The 23,005-nt window shown below is 50.8% G+C and overlaps 7 protein-coding genes across 7 annotated transcripts; 2 read left to right on the forward strand and 5 right to left on the reverse strand.

The window, feature by feature from the left end:
• Positions 1–2,922: 2,922 nt before the first annotated feature.
• On the reverse strand, positions 2,923–4,784 carry BP01DRAFT_374130 (cytochrome P450; the record flags this gene model as incomplete). Its single annotated transcript, XM_025576815.1, has 6 exons — positions 2,923–3,359; positions 3,424–4,032; positions 4,091–4,159; positions 4,208–4,304; positions 4,362–4,478; positions 4,560–4,784. The coding sequence occupies 6 exons, from the start codon at positions 4,782–4,784 to the stop codon at positions 2,923–2,925; spliced, it is 1,554 nt and encodes a 517-aa protein (XP_025431098.1).
• A 2,000-nt stretch (positions 4,785–6,784) lies between these two features.
• On the reverse strand, positions 6,785–7,581 carry BP01DRAFT_392063 (uncharacterized protein; the record flags this gene model as incomplete). The annotated part of the gene is made up of 2 exons (XM_025578118.1): positions 6,785–7,351; positions 7,480–7,581. 2 exons carry the CDS (start codon positions 7,579–7,581, stop codon positions 6,785–6,787), a joined length of 669 nt encoding a protein of 222 aa, XP_025431099.1.
• A 1,093-nt stretch (positions 7,582–8,674) lies between these two features.
• BP01DRAFT_357048 (uncharacterized protein) lies at positions 8,675–9,426 on the forward strand. Its single transcript, XM_025575104.1, has one exon. The coding sequence runs from the start codon at positions 8,828–8,830 to the stop codon at positions 9,245–9,247; it is 420 nt and encodes a 139-aa protein (XP_025431100.1). The 5' UTR covers positions 8,675–8,827; the 3' UTR covers positions 9,248–9,426.
• A 5-nt stretch (positions 9,427–9,431) lies between these two features.
• BP01DRAFT_416094 (KRR1 small subunit processome component) lies at positions 9,432–11,000 on the reverse strand. The gene is made up of 3 exons (XM_025579182.1): positions 10,882–11,000; positions 10,531–10,803; positions 9,432–10,467 (listed from the first exon to the last, which is right to left on the reverse strand). Exons 1-3 carry the CDS (start codon positions 10,939–10,941, stop codon positions 9,700–9,702), a joined length of 1,101 nt encoding a protein of 366 aa, XP_025431101.1. The 5' UTR covers positions 10,942–11,000; the 3' UTR covers positions 9,432–9,699.
• Positions 11,001–12,894: 1,894 nt separating this feature from the next.
• On the reverse strand, positions 12,895–14,332 carry BP01DRAFT_382956 (class I SAM-dependent methyltransferase; the record flags this gene model as incomplete). The annotated part of the gene is made up of 8 exons (XM_025577397.1): positions 12,895–12,925; positions 12,975–13,152; positions 13,206–13,444; positions 13,518–13,639; positions 13,791–13,856; positions 13,914–14,084; positions 14,141–14,261; positions 14,328–14,332. The coding sequence occupies 8 exons, from the start codon at positions 14,330–14,332 to the stop codon at positions 12,895–12,897; spliced, it is 933 nt and encodes a 310-aa protein (XP_025431102.1).
• Positions 14,333–18,025: 3,693 nt separating this feature from the next.
• Positions 18,026–21,474, reverse strand: BP01DRAFT_341182 (gamma-tubulin-complex subunit SPC97). Its single transcript, XM_025573434.1, has 4 exons — positions 20,962–21,474; positions 18,899–20,883; positions 18,640–18,845; positions 18,026–18,586 (listed from the first exon to the last, which is right to left on the reverse strand). The coding sequence occupies exons 1-4, from the start codon at positions 21,341–21,343 to the stop codon at positions 18,505–18,507; spliced, it is 2,655 nt and encodes an 884-aa protein (XP_025431103.1). The 5' UTR covers positions 21,344–21,474; the 3' UTR covers positions 18,026–18,504.
• A 170-nt stretch (positions 21,475–21,644) lies between these two features.
• pup2 (proteasome core particle subunit alpha 5) lies at positions 21,645–23,000 on the forward strand. The gene is made up of 5 exons (XM_025575105.1): positions 21,645–21,843; positions 21,899–21,911; positions 21,992–22,070; positions 22,156–22,499; positions 22,588–23,000. Exons 1-5 carry the CDS (start codon positions 21,819–21,821, stop codon positions 22,865–22,867), a joined length of 741 nt encoding a protein of 246 aa, XP_025431104.1. The 5' UTR covers positions 21,645–21,818; the 3' UTR covers positions 22,868–23,000.
• Positions 23,001–23,005: the final 5 nt, after the last annotated feature.

Genomic DNA, 23,005 nt, shown 5'->3' on the forward strand with positions numbered 1-23,005 from the left:
GAAGAAGATGAGAGTAACAGTGAGAGAGTAGGGAGGGAGGAGGGAGGGAGAGGGAGAGGGAGAGTTCGGGGGTGGAAGGAGGAGGAGGAGGAGGAGGAAGAGGAACGAGGCAAGGGAAGGAAACTAACTCAGTGGTAACTACTACTAACTTAACTACTTACTACTTAACTTACTACTTACTACCTGATTAACTACTACTAACAACTTAAGTACAGTAACTGGCAGAAAGGCACAGACAGCCGAGCAGAACAGCAAGCGGTTAAATCTACCTTAACTTAAGCTCGTTCCTCTCCCTGCTCCGTTCCATGGATGGATGGAGGCCCCATCTCAATACTCCTCCATACTCCATACTCCATACAAAACTACAAAGATGTGATATCAGTCATATCACAAATTGAGTTTATTTATGTGAAATGAAAAAAGAAACAAGCACACAAGGGAACAAACCTCGTCACATTGGCTCTGGAATGCGGAGAACTCGGCGTGGATTCTGCTAAACCCCTTTTTTTCCCTATTGTGTTTGATTTTCCCTCCGCCCCAACCTTCTCGAGTCTGCGTGGATATAGATTGATTGACAGTGAGCAGAAGGAAGGAATCCCATGCACGCCTCACCGCGTTGCCCAACAATCATGGCATTGCATCGATTGCAGTGGCTTCTCCACAAATGGTCGTTCGATTGATGGGGGCGGATCGGACTGTCCCTTTTTGCACGGGCTAGGCTGGGTATCGAGCCATGCCCAAGATGATTTAATCTCCTCCCACCTTTACTTATTTGCAACATTGCTAGACCCCAACCCCTGCAAGGGTGTCTGGTTTGATGCGATGCCCTCATGTGCAATGGGCACTATGCAGTGTGTGCAGTATCTGCCCTGTACGTGGCTGCTACTGGTGGTAGCAGGAAATTGGTGCGTGATCTTGTCTTCTCTGTCCTACGGAGTAGTTACAGTACCTCTCCTGTTCCTTCACTTTGTTTGATGACAAGCTTCACGATGCCTCACGAGGTTAGAGCGGGTCTTCCCTAGTCTACTGCCCCTGTCTCAGGAGGAAAAGTCGGGTGGCTGGGAAGGGAATTCGTGGCCTCGGGAGGTACTCTCTATCATTGAGGGCTGTGTATTCATAGTGTGTGACGGTGAGAGACCGAGGGCGCTGAGAGTGGGCGAACACTTTGCCCCCAGGCCGCGAACTCCAGTCTCCTGCAGCAGCATTCTCCACTATCAGGCCAAACGAATCCTCAAAGCACTGGGCATGCATTAGCGACCCTAACCGGCAGCCAGTCGCATCCCGATGTTTAAGTACTAATTTCGATGGTACGGTTCAAAGCAGATGGAGTGTACTTGAGTGATTAGTGATTCAGTGGTGGGTTATTTGAATCAGGAGAGAAGCCAGAAGGAAGAAGGAAGACGATCCTCCTGGACTTCCCTTCATTACATACCACTTCAACTCTCCTCCATCTTCTTTAAGGTGTCCCCCGAGTCTCTCGTCAAAGAATTCCTATCAACATCTCCGACGCGTGCCGAGGTGGGGTAACCGCGACTTTACCGCGTGATCGACGCGTATCCGCGCGTCTGGTTACATGACCGTACATGCCTCGCATTCCACCACTTACAACGTGGAGATCTTGGTATCGCGGTTACTCTTACCGCTAGGGTCTGGGCGGTCGTTTTGGTTCCTGACTAAGAAATCAAGTAACCCTCATGGTTATCTTGCACTTCAAGCATGAGAGAGAGAAAGAAAGAAAGAAGGGTGGCTGGGGATGGAGCACCTGTTGGTCCAGGAACAAGGAAGCACAGCCCACCTGATTCTTCTATTCTTAGACACTCGCTACTTTGAGATCCACGCTGGTGTGGGTTAGCGGGAAGGGAAAGCACTGGCACCCGAATTGATATGGAACCTGGACCCGATCTATCCGCAATCAAGAAATGCTCGTTCAGGGACCAGACGAGTCTGGCGGTCACTGGGTCAATCCAGAGCACAATTGCTTGTCCCCCATGGATCAAACAACCAGTCTTGACCGAGATCTGGTTGGGTTCGATGCTTGTTGACTTTCCCATCAACCCAGCAGCAAAGTACAGAGTACATCGGGTACACCACCAGTAGCACGAGCCGTCAGCCTCATCCAATCCCTGCTGATCATCCTCCTGTGATTCTCCTGCACTGCTGATCCATCAGGCTTATGTTGCCTGCCCACTCTCTCAGTCTCTGCTATCTTATGAAGAGGGCAAAGAAGGACGGGGCCATACAATTATAACTGGACATGCGCGTATGACATTACAAAGTACCAATATCCGAGCCCCCACGCAGCGATTGAGCTTGTACATCACTCTGCGTCGTCTAGTCCTACCACCTCACGTATGCTTCAAACTTGAAGAAACACTTGAGAGAATTATCTTGTAGCATTCTTGGTCTGCGGGGTGCGGGCTTATAGCGTCATCTGTGTACCGCATACGAAGGATGTCTCGCGCTCATTCGGTCCACCAGAGACGCTCAATGTAAGTTGTTTTCCTTTCAACTTCTGCCCACGTCCTAGCGATCCATCTCCGAATCATCGTCAGCATCTCACACTCGGATGCGTTCATCAGTCACAAACACGCACTGCGTGCTGGATGGGGAAGGAGAAGTGGCCGCATTGCTGCGTGGTGCCGGCTCGGTGGGTTTCCCCCTCCATCCCCCTTGCTTTCAGTGGGGTTGACTTATACTACCCTGCATATTCATACCGAGTATGTACTGGGCTAACTAGATGTATGCTTTTGCGTCATAATGGTGTCAATGCCAACAGCTGAAAGCTGAGGGGGCGACTGCAGTGTGACTGAAGGAGAAACCCGGTTCTTCTCTGTGAATGTCTCAATTTATGGATTGGCCTAATTCGATAATATCAAGCTACATAACCGCTCATACCACGAACAACAACTTATAGCGCATACTCTATTCCAACTTGGATAGATCAAGCTCCGGCTCCCGGGACTTGAACAACATTCGCACGGTCGGGTCACATATCGACTCCATCCCATGCATAAAGTTCGGCGGCCTCACGGTCCGATCCTCGAACATCCAGTCGTATCGCAGCAACAGATGCACCAGCAAGATCTTGATCTCGTTGGCCGCGAAGAACCGACCGGGACAGGCGTGCATTCCGTGCCCGAAGGCGTAGTGGTCCGCGCTGGTCGTCACGAATTGGAACCGGTGCTCGTTGCCGGGCGACTGGCGCCACCGGTAGAAGCGTAGCCCATCGTAGACGCCGGGGGACGAGTAGATGCTCTCGTCTTGGAGGTTGTGGGTAGAGACGAGCAGGTTAGCCCCCTTGGGGATACGGGTGCCGTCCGATAGAGAGACTTCTTTCATCGCGACGCGGTTGAGTAAGGCTGCACGTTGTCAGGTTCGGGGGTCAAATGGCACCTCAGCAGGGGGGGTGGGGGGGATGCTTACCAACTCCGGTGGGGTTCATCCGCTGGCTTTCTTTCATCACGCTATCCATCTTCTTCATCTTCGTCAAGCTGGTCTTTTTCAGAGTCCCGCCATCCTCGTTGATGACCGTCTGGATCTCGTCGCGAAGGAGCTGCATGTATTCGGGGTGCGCCGCCAGGTCGTACATAACATTCGTCAGGAGGTTGGACGTCGTGTGGATAGCTGCGAGAGTCAGTCCTATCTGGGCCCGCGTCATGTGGAACGGGCGTCCCTCTGCAAGCTCATGAAACCAGTCCAATGTGTCTTCGTGACTCCGGGGCGGGTTCTCTGCAGGCAGCCGACCCTCTCGAATGAGTCTCCGCCTTTCGATTTCCTGGTCGACGATAGTTGACGCAATGCGCATATATTTGCGCACTCCCTGGACTGAAGGTAGGAACCAGTGCACGAATGGCTGAAGCACCGATGGCCAGGATTTAAGATCGCGCGCCCCGGTGAACGAGTCGATAGTGAAATTGACGGACACGTTGAGCCAGTGCTCGTCCCGACAGATTCTCGCGCCCAGGAACGCAAGAGTCGACAACCGAGCGACTATATATGGGATCTCCGTGGCGAAGTTGAGTGGGGTCCATGCTGTATGCCCATCATGGTCAATGTCGAGCCGATTTACCTGGGAAAGGTAAGAACTCACTGTCGCTCTTGGATAGCCGTTCTTGCAATACAGTGCTAGTCTCCTTCGATAGAGGAGCCACAAGTTGACCTGAAGATATCTCAGCAGTGTTGGTTGGCCTGTAGGTGAGTTACTTACCAAGGGCATGGGTTAGACGCTTATTGATCACGTCCAATTGGACAGGCTCTACCCGCTCAAAAACCTCAAAGCCGGGGATCTTGGTCCCAAAAAAGGTCTGTCAAATCTCGGTTAGAGTCGCCTACCTCAATCTATGGCAGAGGTTCAGTAGTACCAGTTTGGTCGCTTCGTCGAAGCTGAGATCGGGATTGTTCTTCACTTCATCCACGAAACTGGGGTGGAGAATGATGGTTGAATTGGAGTTCGAGATCACTTGGAAGACCTTCAGGCCCTATATTGAGTCTCCATCAGCACATGATACAATGATTCAGCTGAGGGCTCCGTTTTGTCTCGAACAGAATAAAGGACGAACCTGACTGAACCCCTCCGCAATGAGCTCCTTCGCAGATGTCACAAACCGCTGCTTGGCTTTGCTGTTCGACAACTCCCACTGACTCTTTCCAATTAAGGGGATGTTCTTGTAGGGGAAACTGCTGATGACAGCCCCATAGAAGCTCGACACCAAGACCAAGAGCAAGGCTACAGCTGCGCCTTGCAGCAGATGGTGGCTTTCCAGGTGCTCAACAATCAAAGCCATGGTTAATTGACCGATTGATCGGCTGAGCCATCGAGCATGTCTGGGCGGGAAAGGGCGAGGTATAAATAAGGCAAGGCTTCTGCTCGATTCGCTCTCCATGGCTAACAATCTTACCCCTTCTTGATGACCGAGACCAGCATCTCGCTAGGGTACATAGAGTAAGCAGTGCTTAGCCCCTCTATCTGGACGCTAAAGCGCCGCTGATGGGGCATCAGTCTGGGATGCGAAACCTTCGAAGCCACCTTCCGTCGCGGATACGCGCAATACGATGAGGCCATCGAGGCACTTTGGATCTGGAACCGTTGCAATTGGCAAGTCAGCGGTTCGTGGTGGATGGGATTGCCAATGACCGACTATGAATGGGTCGGAGAAAGGCTGACAGGCGCTCCAATTTCACTGCTCGTGGAGACCAGAATACTGTAGGTAGTAGTTCCAGAAATTCAACAAGGCCGATGATAGGCATGGGGATTACCCAGCGAGGCAAGTCGGATGCGCAATAGCGGTTGAAGATCCCTGACCCAAATTGTGTGTTGGGGTAGAATTCAGCGCTCATGGTTGGGTGATAGGGATGATGGGATGAGACTCAGTGATTGCACTCGATTCGAATGGCCAATCTACTCCGTAATCAAAGACAGTCAAATTGGAGGAGGTACTAATGTAAGGTACTGTGTAGGCATTTGAGATACTACTGTACGTAGTAGGTTGGCTTCGCATGAACCGGAGCAAAAGCGGGTCTAGCGTTAGAATATGGGGTCGGTTGGTCTCCGGTCATTCGTCCGCTCGTGTGGAGTGATTTATTGTAGGATCAAGCCGATTGTCGTACTGAATACGCATCCTCTCTTTCTCTTTCTTCCTTCAATTCAAACTCTTCTACTCACGCCGCTTCGACACATCGTTCAATCTGACATCGCAAAACTCGCTCAATTGCCAACCATGCAATGCGGTTGATTATCTTGCACAAGTTCCAAGTTGTGTTGAAACCCGCCAAGCATGAGCATCTTCCCGATCTGATCAATAACCGTCGGTTGGGATGGCCATCGGCGTAGGCATAGCAGCACAGATAGTAGTATGGTTTCTCGGGTTGACTGCCGTCATGTAGAGACAAGCGCACAGTTCAGCTGGACGATTTGACCATTAACCCGACTGACTGCGGCGTTGGTGGAGATCCCACTATCGATGACAGGGACCTATCATCTACTGCCTCAGCTTCCCAAATTTGCTACCGAGATGTGGAGGAGAGATGGACCCGACGTACAAAACCACGCAACTGGCACGCGAGCGCAAATGACGCTGGCACACTCGGCAGCTGGCGATACATCTGGGATAGCATTGATTTCATTGACACGAGAAGACAGCAATCGACCCCGACCCTACGTCTATATCGATCTCCTCCCAAACTCATACCTCGAGATTGAATCATGACCTCTTCATCTATCAGGCATTTCCTCGTGTACATCCGGGCCTTGGTTAACGCCAGAGACTACCGGAAACAGCACTTGTTCTACCACCCAGATGTCCGGCTCGTCGTTCCCAATCCTGAAATTGGAACCCTTGTCACTATGCTGTGGAGCATGCTACAGCCGAGGAAACCGTCGTTCCCATGCTAGTCATGATCGACCAAGGGCACATTGTTTTTCTTCGTTATGGAGACATGCTTCCTCTACACTCAGACGACAGACCGCGTGGTCCACGGCTACAAAGTGCAAGTTGGAGATGTGATCAAGGTCACCGTGTGGGCGCTTTACGAGATGGAGGACAGGAAGATGAAGCATGTTACCTGCAACGGGCTCGACCACGAGTGTCTCGACCCGGTGGATGTGAAGCAACGCATCGACGAGAGCTGGAGTCGAGCGGACAGTGTCGTCAGGCGTTGCTGGGGATCAACCTCGCTGCTAATCCTATCATGAGTCCATCAATGTACTTTCTTCAGCATAGTAGACAAATGGAAACCCCACCCAACCCTCAAACGCCATAAGACAATAGATCTACAAACCCCAACATCACGACCCACAAACCAACTCCTCACCTTCCTGACATCGATAATCACGAAACACATCCTCCGGCGACCCGTCCGCTGTCCCCAGCCGCTGAAACCCCTTCCGCAGCGACGAGTCCTTCTTCTGCTTGTCCTTCTTCGGTGATACCCAGCCCCGCGTCGTGCTCACCGCCGACGCAGCCGTCGCAAACTGCAGTCTTCGCCGCACCCGCGACGCCAGCCCAAACTTCTTCGCCGTGGCCTTTCGAGAGGCGATCTCCACGCACGGCGACGGCTCGCCCTCTGTTTCCTCCTGCTCTCCATTGCCCGCCTCGTCCTCAGCGCACAGCGTGCGTTGTCGCTGTTGGGTGAATGAGAGGCTCTCTGGGAGGTGGATGCTGTGGTAGTGGGTGGTGGAACTCGAGGCTGTTCGCGATCGTTGTTGATTGAGCAGCGGCTTGTGGTAGGAGCTGCTGCTTTTGCGGGATCGGGATACGAGGGGATTTGTGGCTGGCGTCGGCGGATAGAGCGGGGGCTTTTTCTTGGAGGTGCGGGTGGTTTTGATCGGGCTGAAGCGTTTGCGGGCGGGAGGCTGTTCGTGGACATATATGGTTAGTAGTGGAATGATATCTGGTTAGTGAAGGAGATTGATAGTGTTATGTATAGTATCATATATGTGTATGTGGGTATGGGGGGAATCATGATGCTGTAAGTATATACCGGGTTCTGAGGGGTTTCTGGCAACGACCCAAAACAGTCTTCAACCACACGAGGCTGTGTCACCTTCCTAGGTGATGATTTGAAGGGCGAGCTGACCCTCATGATTGTTCGGCTGGCGACCTTGGGTCTGACTGTGGGCTTTTATGGTGGGTGAGATGTGTTGGAATGTGTAGCAGCTCCGGGGTATGGAGGTATCGATAGGGGGCACATGGTGGTGCTATCTTAAAGACTAGATGGCAGGACTTCAAGACTGTGGGGGACGAGCTTCGCGTGCAGTTTGCAAAGGACTCCTTGCTAAATGCTTGCTGAGAGTGTCTGGATCATTCTTCTGGTGTTGTGGTGGCATATATTTGTGTTTTTGGGAGGAATGTGAACTGTGTGGGCATTATCTACTCCGGGTCCATCGGGGATCGTACATTGGCCCGGAGAAGATGTATGATTTCGTGCAGAGCTTATATCTAGCATTCCTGCATGAAAGAATAGTAGTTGCTGTATCTTTATCGTTGTCATCGTAGTTGTGCTTCAATTGAGTGCAGTCCGCCAGTCGAGGGCCAGAAACTTGTCAAATCAATCGTTGACATTCCTCGCTGATCCAGGGATGGTGTCCAGGCGAACCCCACATACTCTGGGATGCAAGACCCGACCAGACAACTCAAGCAACTTTGATGCTGCGTGTTAAGTCAGTTTCAATGCGTTTATATGCAAGGTGTTTAGCTCTGCGTTCTTTGTTATTCGCATGCTTCCCGCAAAGGTCTGCGGTCTGCTGCAGGCCAAATAATGCATGAGCGGTATAGAATTCGCAGTTCTTTTCATATACTATTATTGTGCTAGATTCTAATTATTGAGATGCATTCTCTTTCATGGATAGTAGTAGTTATCGCTCAAGTTATTTGATTCTGTAACATCACAGAATATATCTTTAGCCCGGTTTACCGGCAGACCGACAACAAGCCGATACATACATATGCTGTTCAAAGGATGATGTATACCCGTTGTTCTCTAAATCCTCTGTTTTATTGAAAAGGAAATACAAACCATGACTTCCTGTTACTTGCAAATCAAGTAGAGAACTCAACCAATCAGTGCCATCCCCCCCTGGAAGCCGATTACATCAAGATGAGTTGATGTGGCGAATGACGGACTATACACTCACCCTATCACCACATTACACTTGAAGCATATATCTCCACCGCATCATGAAGTAAACCTCAAAACCACCACGAAGTTTCTAAATCCCTGCAAGTCATTTGATACAAGACCATCAGAAACAAGAGAAACAAGAATAACATATCATCCTCATCAATCTACATACTAGTAACTACTAAGTGAACCATACCTTACCATCAAAATGACCGAAACCAGCCCCATCTACAACACCATCGCCGCCATGGACGCCGAAGACGACGCAGCAGCCCACAACACCACCGCCGCCACCGACAGCGCAACCACCGCCTACGGCGCCCACGCAGCCCGCAGCGCCACCGTGGCCGACAATAATGACGAAGACGACCATCCGCTCACCAGCTCCCATCTCGCCGGCTATGTCTCCACCCAAGACTCGGACCCGGCGGCCGCCCGGCCTCGAACCTCTGCATACAACAACCCGCGGGACCAGGTGGTGTCGCGCCAGCGGCAGGAGACCTCGACGCCGGGAGGCTTATTTGATTCCAGAGAGGTGGAGGAGCGAGCGGACGGGTCGAGGCGCGTGCATCACGAGTTTGAGGATCCGGCCACGGGGTTAACTTATGTGAGGGATCTGGAGGGGTGAAAATTGTTGGGTGGGTGAATGGACTGAATAGATGAGTTAATTCGGTGGGTGAGATGGCTGGTGTTGTGAGATAGATATGTATTGTTGTTGTTGGTGGGATTGATTAATGTGTAGGTAGTGACTCGGGATTCAAGAGAGACTGAGATGGTCGACTCAGTGGTAAATCGCTTAAATAAGTAGCAAGAACCCAGTTTACTAAGTCTTATTTGTTTTCGTAGGCGACAGAAAAACATAGGCCGATGCAGGCTCACTTGAATCATTCATTCAATTCGGCTTTTTATATTCCCTTCCGTCCTGGATGACAGGAGGCGAAGGGAGACAAGAAACATATAACTCCAGCCCATGCTATGCCTAAGCGCCTGATTACGGAAGTCCACACGAAGGGGAAATCCTTTGACAAGAGGAAAAGAAACCACAGAGCAAAACCCAAGGAAATGAAGAGGACGGCCAGATCAAGCCTCTCCGTCGGACGCCTCCTCTGACTTGCTCTTCTTCTTCTTCTTTTTCTTCTCCTTCCTGTCCGAGGCATCGACATCCCCCTCCAAATCCGCAGCCTCGGAGTCGCGCTTCCGCTTCTTCTTCTCCTTCTTCTCCTTCTTGGCCTTCTTGTCCTTCTCGGTCGCCTCGACCTCCTCTGGCGGCACGAACGCCTTCTCGCGCTCCTTCATCTTCTCCTCGCGTTTCACCCGCTGTCTCTCCATAACCTCCTCCTTGTGCGCCCGGTCCTTGGCCTCCTTGGAAAGGAAGTACTCGCCGGACTCGATCTGCAGATCCACCTTGCTCTTCTCCGGTGCCGGCGGGAAAGGAGTATACACCTTCTTGGTCTTGTCCGTGACCTTGAACGGCGTGCGACGCTTCGACAAAGTGCGCTTCTTGAAGTTGGGCAAGAACCTGTCCCACGATTGGTCCGCCAAGGAAGGATCCTTGGCCAACTCGCGCTTGATCATGAGCTCCTTGATGTGGTAGATTGGGTGGATGTTGGCCATGCAGTCGTCGATGACTTTGCGCACTTCCTTTAGCCCCTTATAGGGTCCCATCACTGCGACCGTGTTACCCTGCACCAGGATGTAGGTGTTGGTGAGGAGCTCGAGGGCCTTCAGGGTGGAACCACCGGGTCCGAGGATACGTTGGCGGCGCTTGACGAAGCGCTCCTTGTTGCGGACCTGGTTGCGGATCTTGATGACGTCGCATGCGGTCTCATCGTCGAGGATTTTCAGGGCCTGAAGAGTAAGTCAGTGAGCCAGGAGATTAGGTAGATTGGAAGTCATGCGGGACTCTCTCACCTGTTGTACTGGAACACTTCTCGACAGAAGCTTGATGAGGTCGCGCGCCTTGAGAATCGCAGCGGGATCGAACGTCTTCCGCGTCGTCTTGACTGTCATACTACCCTCAACCAAATCGAGAGTGCAAGCAATGCCATATTTCTCCAGCGATCTCGTCACCAGGGGCCAGGCCTCTTTGAGGTATTGCTCGCGGTACTTGGGGAACAGAGTTGCAAAGGAAGACTCCTCGGCGAAGCTACCGGCGACGTTGTCTTCGGCCTTGAAGGGTTCGACCTGGTCGCAAATTTGCAGGTTAGCCTCTGTTTCTGTCGCTCGCTCGATCCACCACAAAATCTTTTTCTGATTACTCACCTTCCATTTGTCAATATCATCCGTATCCCACGGCTTGTCTCTCTTGTAAGTGGAGGGCATTTTGAGACCTTGTTGCGCAAAGCAGAGAGGTCACTCCGAATAGATCTGCAATTCGTCGGGGAGGAGATTGATGGATGATCAAATTAGTAGCAGCCAACTTTTTTCTGAGGCGGCGTTGCTGCGGCGGCCCCGCGGGCACTTACCATTTGTGGTAAGCTCTGTTGCCGCAGCATTAAGGCAAAATTCAGGCCACCAAAGGTCTCGGAAATCCCCGCTGTGTGCGCCCAAGCGCCTGGGCCGATCGATCGAGGCTCAACTTTGTGCTTACACCTCGGTCAGTCTTGAATGGTGGTAGAGCATGGCACTACAGTACGCTTTGATGGGGTGCTAATAAGAGGAGGAATAGGTGAAAGGGTGGTTCTGTACTCGGACACGATCTTCACCTTCGATATAGTACGGGCCATATAGGAAAGCGCATCTTTAACATTGTTGTATCCTATTTTCCATCGACGTGGTTTCAAGGCATTCACCGAAGCCGCACGGCGTCGTATGCAGGTCTTCTCCGGTAGACTGGAATCTGAAAACCCAATTGTATGCTATGGTGCGAAATTCAGGACTACCTGAGCTGGGGTCAGGTTCAGCGCATCAAATCGAAGACAATTCAACATTGCCGACTACGAGTAAGACCCAGTGTATGACTCGGGCAGCAAGAGCCTGGTTGCCTGGTGTATTTGTCGAGTATCAACTGCCTTGAGTTGCCCAACGATGCCAAGGCAGCTTCCAGCACACAGACACATCACTACACATGCGCTTTAGCAGATCGGCGCACAAGATTCAACCTTATTAGCTGGTCTAGGCATTGCTCGTAATTCTTCAGCTCTGGTGAATGAGAGAACTCAATGGCATGAAGCTCCATGTGGCCTTCAGTTTAGTGACGAGTCAGTCGTCATTCGATTTGTGGCTGACGGAGATAAGGTGACCTGTTCGACCAGTCATGGTGCGTGCGAGGTCAAGACGAATATGCCTGCTCTTTGAGCATAGTCAGTAAGTGAAGGCGCCGAAGGCCAGTCAATAACTTAGCATATGCATGACAAGGTGGGTCGTGGGGAACAAGATGTGGATGAGGAAAATGGAGGAGTCGAGGTCGTGGGGAAGTGGAGGAAGAAGTCATAGCGAGGCGATCCCGTGTGTTTGGTTCCGTACCCGAACCTTGCCTTTTCCCTGGCCTCTCTTTCTTTCCTGCTCTCTTTCTCTCTTTCTCTCTTTCTTTCTTTCTTTCTTTATTCGACAGCCTATTGATTGTGATGGCAACAACAGCCCCCTTTTTTTGAAGAGTTAGCATAGCTTGAATCGCGTTTGCTTTTACTGAGAACTCCCGGAGTGCACATGGAGACAGAAAAGTGCTTGCCGTCCCTTGACATCCATGGACCAGTCGCGCACTCTTGCCAGCTTGGTTGACTACGTACTAGTCCACCTGACTACGTACTAGTCCACCATCACTGAATTGGTATCCCTGTCAATTGAAAGCACTGACAACCGCAGTTCCATTAGCCATCTCACTTCGTGACGGAGTCAGCTTGTATTCACAAGTTCTCAGAAGTGCGATGTCAACAGTGGCACTCATAGTTGAGCTAACCATTGTATGCGATCAGCATGTCATAGCAGACAATCACGAATGCAGCATCTGAAAAGCTCACTCTCAACATAAATCAGCACATACGCAGCATGATGGTTGCTTTACCTGCATTGAACAGCTTGCACGTGGTGGTAATGTCCCACGGCTTAAGCAGAGACCTCAACTCGAACTTGGAGGACAACAGTAACAATCTCATGTCAACTCATCATATTCAGCTGCTTATGCTACTGCCACTATCAAACTGTCTAGGTGAACATTGAAAGTTTGCTCCACCATGCTCCATTAGTCTTGGCGAACTCGAATCAAATATGAGACTTGAACCCCAATCGCAGACCGGAGCATCTCATTCGAGGAATCGCAGCTGAAGCTCAATCTGTTCATGAAGGCTTCCGTCCAATACACACATACCTATGCCGTCAGCACCTAAACAATAACTCGACTGCGATGGGCTACTCACAGCGGAAAGTAGGCTTTCAAGCCCAGTGTTCCTGCTTCTTCCTGTGCTCTGGAAATGAGTTGCTGGAACTCGTCATAAGGTACTCTCAGACGTTGGGTCAACGGATATAAAGCCAACGCGGGGAGCATCTGCCTAGTACTTTCGAGGTTTGCCGCACCTATGTCCTGTGCCCTCGGCTCTAGAATGGCGTCAGTTTCGTAGCATACGAGTTCTATGCATCGGCAGATGTACCAGTGGGCCACCCGGAGAGTGGAAGAGGGATCATCCTTGCGTCCACGTGGTCCATTCCTGCAGCCAGCAGAAGCTCTTTCAAGCGCGTACCGACGCGGAGGTCCTTCTTGTCGTTTAGTGATTGCATGAACTTGGTACTCCATTGTCTCAAAGCATGTGACTCGGTGAGAGAACCATTGTCTGACTGCACGTTGAAATACATCTCTACCATCTGAACCCAACTACCCGGTTTGAGGACTCTAATTTTTCACACAAGTCAGTCTATGGCTTTGGAAATCACAGATTCGATGATCTTCGCGCCATATAACAGACCTCTTGATATCTCGAATATATGACGGCCACCGGTCTCGATCGATGCCTGTCGCTAGCATTCTTGAATGAACGAGATCAAAATTATCCGAGGGAAAGGTAAAGGAGCGATTCAAATCGTCAACCTGCAAAATCCTTGAATTAGCACTTCCTGCGATAGGCATTCCTGAAAAGATAACACGGAAAGACAAGACGAGGGCACTGCACGCAATCGGTGGGCATTCAGCGATTGGTATGTCAGATGACTTTCCCTCCCAGGTCAAACAAAAGCCGTACCTGGAACCACAAGTTGTCTGGAGCAAAATCAGGGCTCATTTGAGGAGATATATCCACTCCAATAACCTTCGTACAAACGTCAGCGAGGACTTGAAGTGCAAAAGATGCCGTGCATGGCCCAACCTCGCACTGTGGGTATTGCTCCGCTACCTGGACCGCCCAAGCCCCAGTACCATGACCGCAATCGAGAATCCTTTTCGGGTTGCCGTTGTTCGGTAGAGGTGGAAAGATTAGACGGTCGTCAAATACCTTGTCGAAGACTCGGTGTTGAAGTTCGAGGCGTTCCACTTCATCCTAAGGTTCTCGAGGTTAGTGACGCACGAAATCGCCGTGAAGCTTCCTAATTATACATCGTCAACAGGTTGAAAGCAAATGTTGTTGTCGATCGAGTAAGACTGAAAATCGCGACCATGGACTGTAAGAAGCTGAAGAAATTTCTCGTCTAGGTCCTCTGTTTGTGAATCGGGACTCCTTGAGGACCAGAAAATCAGCTCTCATTGCAATGTTCACAGGAGGTGGTAGTGCCAGCTTACGTACGTCATCTTGCTGTTCCAAGCCTGTGACGGACTTGAGCAGGTCTTATTCTCCGGGATGGTCCAGGTAAACAAGGGATCAACACAAGTGTATCCGTCCACGCAGCACGACTCTGTATAGTGTGACCTGAAAAGCAGGTAATATATATAGAAAGTCTCAAACTCGACCGAATGTTTGATGCGGCAGACAAAATGTTGGCGATTGAACTGTCCTTGAACCCGTTCGAAAAGTGCGTTTCGTACCCTTTATGGGTGAGCTGAGCGAAGTATTGGGATGCGGGATTCAATCGCACGTACTAACGTACGGATGGTGGGAAAGGCCGCTCAGCCCGATACCAAGCGTGTCTTGGTGCCGATGAGAATCAAGGCCAATGCCATCGGCAGAATAAGGTCTGAAACAACCATTCAACCTACTGAATACTGAACGAAGATCATCTGTCAGTGCAATACGTGTTGCCATCGCTCGACGAAAGCTGAGACCACGGCATTTGCCCCCAGTGGCATAAACAACTGACTTTCTGAGCCGAAACGATTACACAACTATGTAAGACTGAAAGGGGAAAAGAGGGGTCGGGAAAAGCTTTCCTGGAGGGGCCACCAATACAATCCTACCAACACCAGCCTATGGGCGCAGACGGCCAGTCTGGCAAGGTTCCCTTGTGCCCGTTCTCTGGGCCTGTCCATCACTCAGTGCCAGTGCCCGGAGACCAATCGGCACTGTCGTACCGCGGCTCGTCTGTATTCCAGCACAAAGTCCGGGCGATCGGTCCAGGGTCTTCGCGGTCTACTCAAGACCTGAAGAACTCATCGACTTTACTAGGCCCATTTGGATGCTCGAGGTTCCGATTCGTCTTCGTTCTCTGCTTCGCCCGTTTCCTGGTGAACAGCCACATCCGATGTTGACTCATCGAATCAAACCACAGGCGGCATAAGAACAGATGAGAACTAAAGCGTTCGCTGGGTAGTGTATGTGACAAGCCTGTGCCATCAGCCTACAGAAGGACTTCTGTCGACAGAGCAATGCAAGCACGCTACCGAAATGATGGTCCTTTGAAGAGACTCCCACAACAGACATTTTTCGGTATTTGAGTGTCTATTCAAGTCATGCTCACCAGCGTACTGAAATTCTTCGAACTCCATAAGAGAAATAAGAATCGAGATTGGGCCTTGAAAAGATGAAAAAAAAAGGAAAGAAAAACACCTTCAGGGCCAAGAGACCAGTCCGCATTAACAGCCTTGGTGCCATGCACGATCAGCGGCTGGTTTCTTTGGGTGCATAAAATACAGACAGCCAGGGATGGTTTGGCGCAGGAGCGCAGACTTCGACCATTCACTACACCATGTATGATGGCGGGTTCTTCAGCAATTGATAGACGGCAGGGATCTGATTGCCATGGATCGATGACGACCTGGATAATCAATTGAGTGGGGGTCGTGGTCGAAGATTTCAATCTCAAGCACAGGTACGTATGATCACCAGATCAATCATCACTTTCTTCTACAGGGGGCACTAAGACATATTCGTAATGTCTTTGCGTGGACACAAGTAGAACTCAAGGGATTTTTTCTCTTGCGAAGTTTTTCTCTCATTTCAGTTCACCTACATCCACATCTACACCGCTCCTTTTTTGAACTTCTCAGTCAATGGTTATGAAGTATTCAGAGTTGGGAACACATTTGACAAACGAAACGGACAGCCCTTCGAGGTAACCGCGTCGACGTCAGGATTTGTGAAGTTCCTGGCATGCGACCACCCATGAAAAGTAGACCAATAGCGTCATCCAAGCGGGTGGCTTAATTTCAACACAGCCACAATCGGAGGCACTCGACTGGAGCCTCCAATGAACGTGCATTCTTCAAACTTACTCAGAAGGGTATAACGCCAGCCGCAAATGTTAGCAACTGGCCACATTGGCACATGCTAGGGTTCCAGGGTCGACTGCCTGATTGACCACAATGGGAGGTGCGATCTGTTGACATTCGTCCCATTCTTCGGAAGATGCACGGGAAAAGGAGCAATGACGAAGCGTCGACCCCGCCATGCTGGTCATATAAAACAAGGCTTTATTTTTGTCACACAGCTCGTCGAATTTGGCGGTGGCTTGCTGTGGGAATAGGGAGAATAAAAGGACCGTGCCAATTGGGCTCATTAGGGTTACGCTAGAGAGAAAGAGGAGAGCTGCTGCTCTGTGCACGCGAACAGGAAAGGGAGCTCATGTACATCAAGGGCTTGTTACTTCTAGGAGCTAGAGTCATCCAAGCTGTCGGTAAGCTACTTTTATATCGAGTGAAATGATGAATCTGATGCTGGCTATAGTGCAATACATCAGAGAAGATAGTAGCGATCCCAGAACCATGGTTCAGTCTCGGGAAGCTGGAGGCCTTCCCGTCGCCCCCTTTGGACCCGCTAAAAATAAATGGGGTCCGGCCCCTCTCAAGTTTTCCTTCTTTCTTCACAATTCTCTGAGGATCTTTTACTACGTGTTGGTATTGACTTGGATTTTGTCTGGCCGTCTGCCTCTCCGTAATAGTCTTAAGTTGCCCGAGCCCGATTAGCTGGGTAACTCGCAAACGCACCTTGTGTAGGTTTTCTTTTCGAACACCTGTGAAAGAAGCAGTGAAGCTCGAGAGCCACCGATTGAAGAGTCCGGAATTCTCGTGCCAAATCCCGAGACCAGGTGATGAACATTGTGGAGGAAGTGGGCGATCCCTCCCCTCCTCATTCCATTTCTCAAAAATGCCAAAAAGAGCTGTCCAGTTGAAGAGACGACCGCCCAGCCACCTTCAAAACCCGTCACAAATCGTCCATGAAAAATGCCTAGCTATCGGAGTAGTAGACTTTCCACTTCTATGGCTGGTAAATAGTACTGCCAGTGAACCCGGAATTGAGGTCTTTCAGTTTCGTGCTTGGGGAAGTGAAACCTCCCAAGTAGCATAGTACTCTGGTCGCCACATCCGAAAGCAAATCGTTAGATATTCGAGCCTAAGTAGAACAATCGAATCTCATTCCCCTGGACCCTCTTGCCCCTGCAATCGATGTTCATGCCATTAAGTCATTCCCGGGAAGGATTGGTGGTGTCTATTTTTCCTCCTTGCACTCTTTCTAAGGCTCACTATTGCTTTTGTAGTGTTATCTTGTACAATACGTATGATTGGCTTTGCTGAATCCAACACTCACTTCTCTCACCTGATGAGGAAAGTGTCATCCGCGAGACTAACTAGACGCCGTTGCTGGCGTTGAACTCGTGTCACGGGAGCTGTTCTTTTCCCTCTCTCAGTTATTCAGCGCTATGGGCCTCGCAAGAACGTTAAGCTTTTCATGTTTCGGATGATGGCTGGTGGGTTTGACGAGTCTGGTAGGGGAATTGCGAATACGACAAGAAAGCATACGTACTAGTGTGTCGTCAGGCGTAGATGGGTTATTTCCTTTGGACAGCCAATGGCCAAGTTCAGCTACGTGTGTTCAGGTATTGGATCCGGCGTTGTGTAGATAGATAAACGGATGAAGAAGGATGTGATGAAGCTCGGGTATGATGATGCTTTGGGCGGGGAAAAAACAGGTCGGCGACCATGAGGCGCTTTCGGTACAAGCCTATGACTCACTAGAAAAGCTATATTGCTGGTGTTAAAACACCGATACATCCACTACTTCTTGCTCGGATGATTGGAGATCTTTGACAGAGGTTCGTTTCATTGCATTTCCAGTGTTCTAAGGGATGAAAGTGAATCGGGGTATTCGTTTGAAGCTCATGGATTTAGCATCGTGTAATGATCGTAGGTCGTTGGTTGCTCAATGACATCTTCCGGTGTCTGGAACGGAAAGGTTATCGCTAAATACGAAGAAATGGAGACCAGGAGGAGCTGTAGGCTCAGGTGAGGCAGAACGAGGCCAGGTCGGTGGTGTTCACCAAAATTGTGGTCCGTCAAACTGGTTGGTGACTGTACCCTTCGGCACGTCTGACTTTGTGCCTGGGAGTTTGCTACTGTGAGGAGAGCAGTCAAGCTGTAGAAATAGATCGCTTTGCTTGTAAGAGCTTGGGTGGGGTTATGCTAAGCTGCAAGTGTCTTGGTTGAGACGGTTTGCAACTTTAGAGGACAAAGCTGTGGATGAGCCGGGCTTCCGGTTCGCGAGCAGTTGTCTGGACTGCGAATATCGTAAGAAGAGGTTCCTGAGACAAAGTTCAGTATTCTTTGCTGATTGCACTCAAAGAGTGTGCCAGTTTGAGTAGAACAACGCTCTCCGTAGCCGCATAATAGTTCAAGCTGCAGGGGTCATTAGCAGATGCCACATTTGTTGTAGATCTATCCACGCTTACCTATCCATCAGGATCCGCAAGTGACGGCTGAAATGGTCCTCTACTCTTTTGAGTGATTCGTCGATCTTCTCAAGCCGCGTGGGATCATATTCCCGATTACCTAGGCTCATAGACAAGTCGGGATCGGCCAAGGCAAGGTTGCGAGTGAGCGAGCCGTCAGCCCAGCTAGCGAACGTATTGCAGGCTATCATAAGCCGATGGTGTACCTATGTAGTCGGTGAGCAGACTTGAGCGGATAGCTTGAACAGGTCCAGCTTACCTTCAGTAACTTGGCCTGGGTCAGCATGCACTCTTTGAGACACGTATCCAAGAAATCCACATGGTCCTGCATGAGTTCATCCACCGTACGATTAACCTGCTTGGTCCCGTTGACGGTAACTTCCGAGCCATCCGCGTCCGTTCCGTTCACTCGATTCATTAAAATCTGCCAATTTGGCTCAACGACCTCGGCCGTGCAGAAGTATAGAAGCTGCTGAACGAACACCAACATCTTTGAGCGTAGATTCCACGCACGTCGTTTCCATAACTCCAGTCGGCGGTCAGAGGATTTGTGTCGCCAAGCGGGAACCTTGCTTTGTTCCAACCAAGATGTGACGAGCATAGTCTCAACGTGACGCAGGGATAGGATATGCCGGAAGACAAGTTGATAGCGCAGAACTGTCTTCCGACTGATGACGAGAGACAGAGGAAAGGGAACCAGATAGTCCAGCTCAAGTGCATCAAAACCATTTATCTTCGAATCATCGCCACCTTGCGTCTGAGGGACTTGATTCTTTTCGAGCGCCGCCTCTGGATCATCCATGTTCATTCCAGAGACGCTCACGACCTGCATCAGCCACTTGGTAAGGCCGACCTTATTCATCCGTACCTTGACGTCTTCTTTAAAAGGGTCCTGGGCGGCAATGCTCCCGGGCTGTCGTAGGACTAAGTCGAGAAGTGACTGCAGCTTACTCTCGTTGACTTCCTTGGCGGGCTTGCGCAGCTCTGAATCTGAAAGCTCAAGGAAGTAGGCAAAGAAGTCAGAGCGATCGAGGAAGAAGTAATGCTTCAGAGATCGGAAGCGGGTAGTCAAGGAGTTTTTGGTCAGAAGCAGGTTCAGTAAAGAGGCATTTGCGTATGTGTAGGCTGCGTTGACGTTCTCCAGAAAGCGAGGATCATCCAGAGTTTTGGGTACATCCTTGACTGCTTTGCTGACATCGACACCTCCGCACTCCCGTACCACATTCAGGTACTTTCCGGCCAAGAGAACTTTATCCTTGACTGTCTCTAACTGTGGCGGCACTTCGTTGTCGCGGATTGTATAGCGTTTCTCCCAGTACTCATCCGTGTAGTCTTCTTCGAGCTTTTCGCGCTTGATCCACTTCTGCTCTTTTACCAGAAATTCGCCATGTGGATCCTTGATTCCCCCATGATGCAGCCATTCGTTGAGCATGGCCATGTACGGCCGGCTACCGTCTCGCAGTAACCTCTCCAATAGAGCCTTCGTAGTCGGATCGCCGGAGAATGTTGCGAGTCGCTCAGTAAGAAGCCGCAGGACGTTTCCACCCTTACAGATTTTTTTGCTGGACATAGCACCTGGGACAAGATCTCCGCCTTCCCGCAACTGTTCTAGAATGTTGTCGACGTCATCAAAGTCATCGATAGTCTCGTCGAGGTCTTGGTCTAAGAGCCCGTTTCGCCGTAGTAGGTCCTGACCGAACGAATACAATTGAGCCAAGCACTGGCTGGTCGGCATGGTTTGCAAATGAAGAACATGTAAGGTGAAGGTCGGATTGGTCATAAGCTCGCGCTCAAGTTGCGCCACGAGGACCAAGAACTCTTTTAATAATTTCCGTATCGTAGCACACATAGCATGGCTCACTGCGCCGTACTCTGCCCGACTTTGCACTTCGACGAACGCTTCCAACGCGCTATAATGCTTCGACAGCTTCAGCGTCGATAGAGTAAGGTCCTTCAGGGCTGGGTCCAGACCAGCCGGTAGCTGAAAGACTGGGCCTGTCAACCTGTCTTTTTCCATTGACGGATCATATGAGCTGTGGTAATGGATGTACTGTCCCTCGAATCCCATAAATGTGAATAGAAGATCTTCCAGAATTGATTTTTCCTGCTCGTACGCAGATAGCTCGCGTAGAGGTCGAGGTTGGAGCGATGGAGGCAATGCAGACGCCAGCGGAGGAATAGAGACACGGGAGGCTAAGGGCGCGGTGGTATGAGGTAGCAAGGATGCTTGCGGGTTCCAGGGAGCTGTAAATGGGTATATGATTAGCGTCTGAAGCGGGATCTCGTTCTGCGAACAAGAATAGTGAGAGCACATTGACTGACCGTCGCTTGGTTGCTTCTCCTTCTTTCGAGCATTGGGGCTGGCACCATCTACTTGAGCAACTCGCTTCGACCGTGAGCGCTCAAGCCGCTCGCCTCTGATATGACCAACTGAAGGTTCCTGCATCGCATGTCTCGTTCGACCGTGAGCTTTTTCCTTTGCGATGCCTGCCACTCGATCGGCACGCCTGTCGGTCGCCATTTGTTGTTCGCGAGAGCTTCTCGATTTGGGGCTGGACTGAGCGATACGATAAGCGACAGTCTCGGATTGCAATGGAGAAGTAGCGCTGCGCAAGGCGGCTCTTTCTGGATCAGCGACGCGATTCGAAGCAACGCGGGGTCGTGGTGCGCTCATGTGGCTGGCGCGACGGTCACTGACGGACATGCTCCCGCAGGCTGAGAACAATCGGAACAATCATGCAGCATAAGGGAGCTGATTCTGGTTGCGCAGGATCCTGGGTTGAAAGAGCACGTCTTGCTGAAGCTGAAACCACCAATATAATAAGGAAATTGAAGTTGCGCAGACACTTCGAGGAGTAGTCATGGAGGTTTGGTACGCAATCCGACAAGCAAACAATCGATAACAGCCGAGTCCGGTCTTGGGATGCCTGAATGAGGCCTGGGGCAGCGACCGCCTTCTCCGCCAGGCACTCGCCGGACTTGCGTAGCCCGCAACAGAGCTTCGTCCCGAGCTTCCCAAGAGCAGTTGGCACAACATCTCCTGCTCCTCCTCCGCTCTTCATCCTTTTACGCTTCAAACTTATCACGACGTGCCATTCCGCTGTCACATTTGACTACGATCTGATTCCCACATCTCTCTTCACCTCGCATATCTTCTCTACACTACTCATATCGCCAACATGTTCATCGCCCGATCGGAATATGGTAAGCTCCGTCAGACCCTCCTCTGATGCGGTCATCTAACAGCTTCTCATCGCAGACCGTGGAATCAAGTACGAGCCCTACCGACTTTCTTCCCTCTCAAGTCTTTTGGATTATCGAGCTCGAATCACTAACCTCGTCATCATTGCAGCACCTTCTCTCCGGAAGGGCGTCTGTTCCAGGTCGAATACTCTCTTGAAGCTATCAAGTTGGGCTCCACTGCGATCGGTGTACGTACAACGAACTCTTCTCGACTTTATACCCTGATCATGTGCAATCAGTGCAATGGAATGGTCCTTCTGACAACACATCCAGGTAGCAACCTCGGAAGGTGTCATCCTGGGTGTCGAGAAGCGCGTCACCTCCAGCCTCCTCGAGGCTTCCTCCGTTGAGAAGATCGTCGAAGTTGATCAGCACATTGGGTGCGCCATGTCCGGTCTGCAGGCAGATGCCCGGTCCCTGATTGAGCATGCCCGCGTTGAATGCCAGAACCACGCCTTCCACTACGCCGAACCCCTCAGAGTTGAGAGCTGTACCCAGGCCATTTGCGATCTGGCGCTGCGGTTTGGAGAGACGGGAGACGACGAGGAGAGCGTGATGAGCAGACCTTTCGGTGTGGCTCTCTTGCTTGCAGGTATCGATGAGGATGGACCCCAACTGTATGTGACGAAATCATTCTGCTCTTGGCGCTGGAACGCCAGGCCCGTTTCAGGCGGTATGGTCACTGACTCCTGTTTCTGCCTTAAGATACCACGCCGAACCTTCGGGTACATTCTACAGATACGATGCCAAGGCCATTGGATCCGGAAGCGAAGGTGCGCAGGCAGAGCTGCAGAACGAATACCACCGCTCTTTGACGTTGGCCGAGGCAGAGACACTGGTCTTAAAGACGTTGAAGCAGGTCATGGAGGAGAAGCTGGATGCGAAGAACGTCCAGCTGGCCAGCGTGACCAAGGAAAAGGGATTCCGCATCTACAACGACGAGGAAATGGGCCGGTGTGTCGCGCAGCTGGGCGGAAACCAATAGGGGAATGATAATGCATGGGAGCTGAATGAGTCAATGTGTATGTCGGCAACGATAGTCTTTGGTGGAACTTCTGTTGTCCCAACCGATAGAAAAGAACAATGACTTGTCTAATGATTTATATATCAGTTTTTTCGCCAG

Source organism: Aspergillus saccharolyticus (genome assembly GCF_003184585.1).
Source record: "Aspergillus saccharolyticus JOP 1030-1 unplaced genomic scaffold BP01scaffold_16, whole genome shotgun sequence".
NCBI classification, from domain to species: Eukaryota; Fungi; Ascomycota; class Eurotiomycetes; order Eurotiales; family Aspergillaceae; genus Aspergillus; species Aspergillus saccharolyticus.

Excerpts from the sequence above, each read along its gene's own strand:
- BP01DRAFT_341182 (XM_025573434.1), bottom strand. The coding sequence starts at position 21,343 with ATGTCCGTCAGTGACCGTCGCGCCAGCCACATGAGCGCACCACGACCC. Across the intron at positions 18,846-18,898 it reads CCCAGGCCAAGTTACTGAAG|GTACACCATCGGCTTATGAT; the intron begins GTAAGCTGGACC and ends CCGACTACATAG. Across the intron at positions 18,587-18,639 it reads TTGCGGATCCTGATGGATAG|CTTGAACTATTATGCGGCTA; the intron begins GTAAGCGTGGAT and ends TGACCCCTGCAG.
- pup2 (XM_025575105.1), top strand. The coding sequence starts at position 21,819 with ATGTTCATCGCCCGATCGGAATATG. Across the intron at positions 22,071-22,155 it reads TGGGCTCCACTGCGATCGGT|GTAGCAACCTCGGAAGGTGT; the intron begins GTACGTACAACG and ends CAACACATCCAG. Across the intron at positions 22,500-22,587 it reads GATGAGGATGGACCCCAACT|ATACCACGCCGAACCTTCGG; the intron begins GTATGTGACGAA and ends TTCTGCCTTAAG.
- BP01DRAFT_416094 (XM_025579182.1), bottom strand. The coding sequence starts at position 10,941 with ATGCCCTCCACTTACAAGAGAGACAAGCCGTGGGATACGGATGATATT. Across the intron at positions 10,804-10,881 it reads ATGATATTGACAAATGGAAG|GTCGAACCCTTCAAGGCCGA; the intron begins GTGAGTAATCAG and ends ATTTGCGACCAG. Across the intron at positions 10,468-10,530 it reads GAAGTGTTCCAGTACAACAG|GCCCTGAAAATCCTCGACGA; the intron begins GTGAGAGAGTCC and ends CTTACTCTTCAG.
- BP01DRAFT_357048 (XM_025575104.1), top strand. The coding sequence starts at position 8,828 with ATGACCGAAACCAGCCCCATCTACAACACCATCGCCGCCATGGACGCC.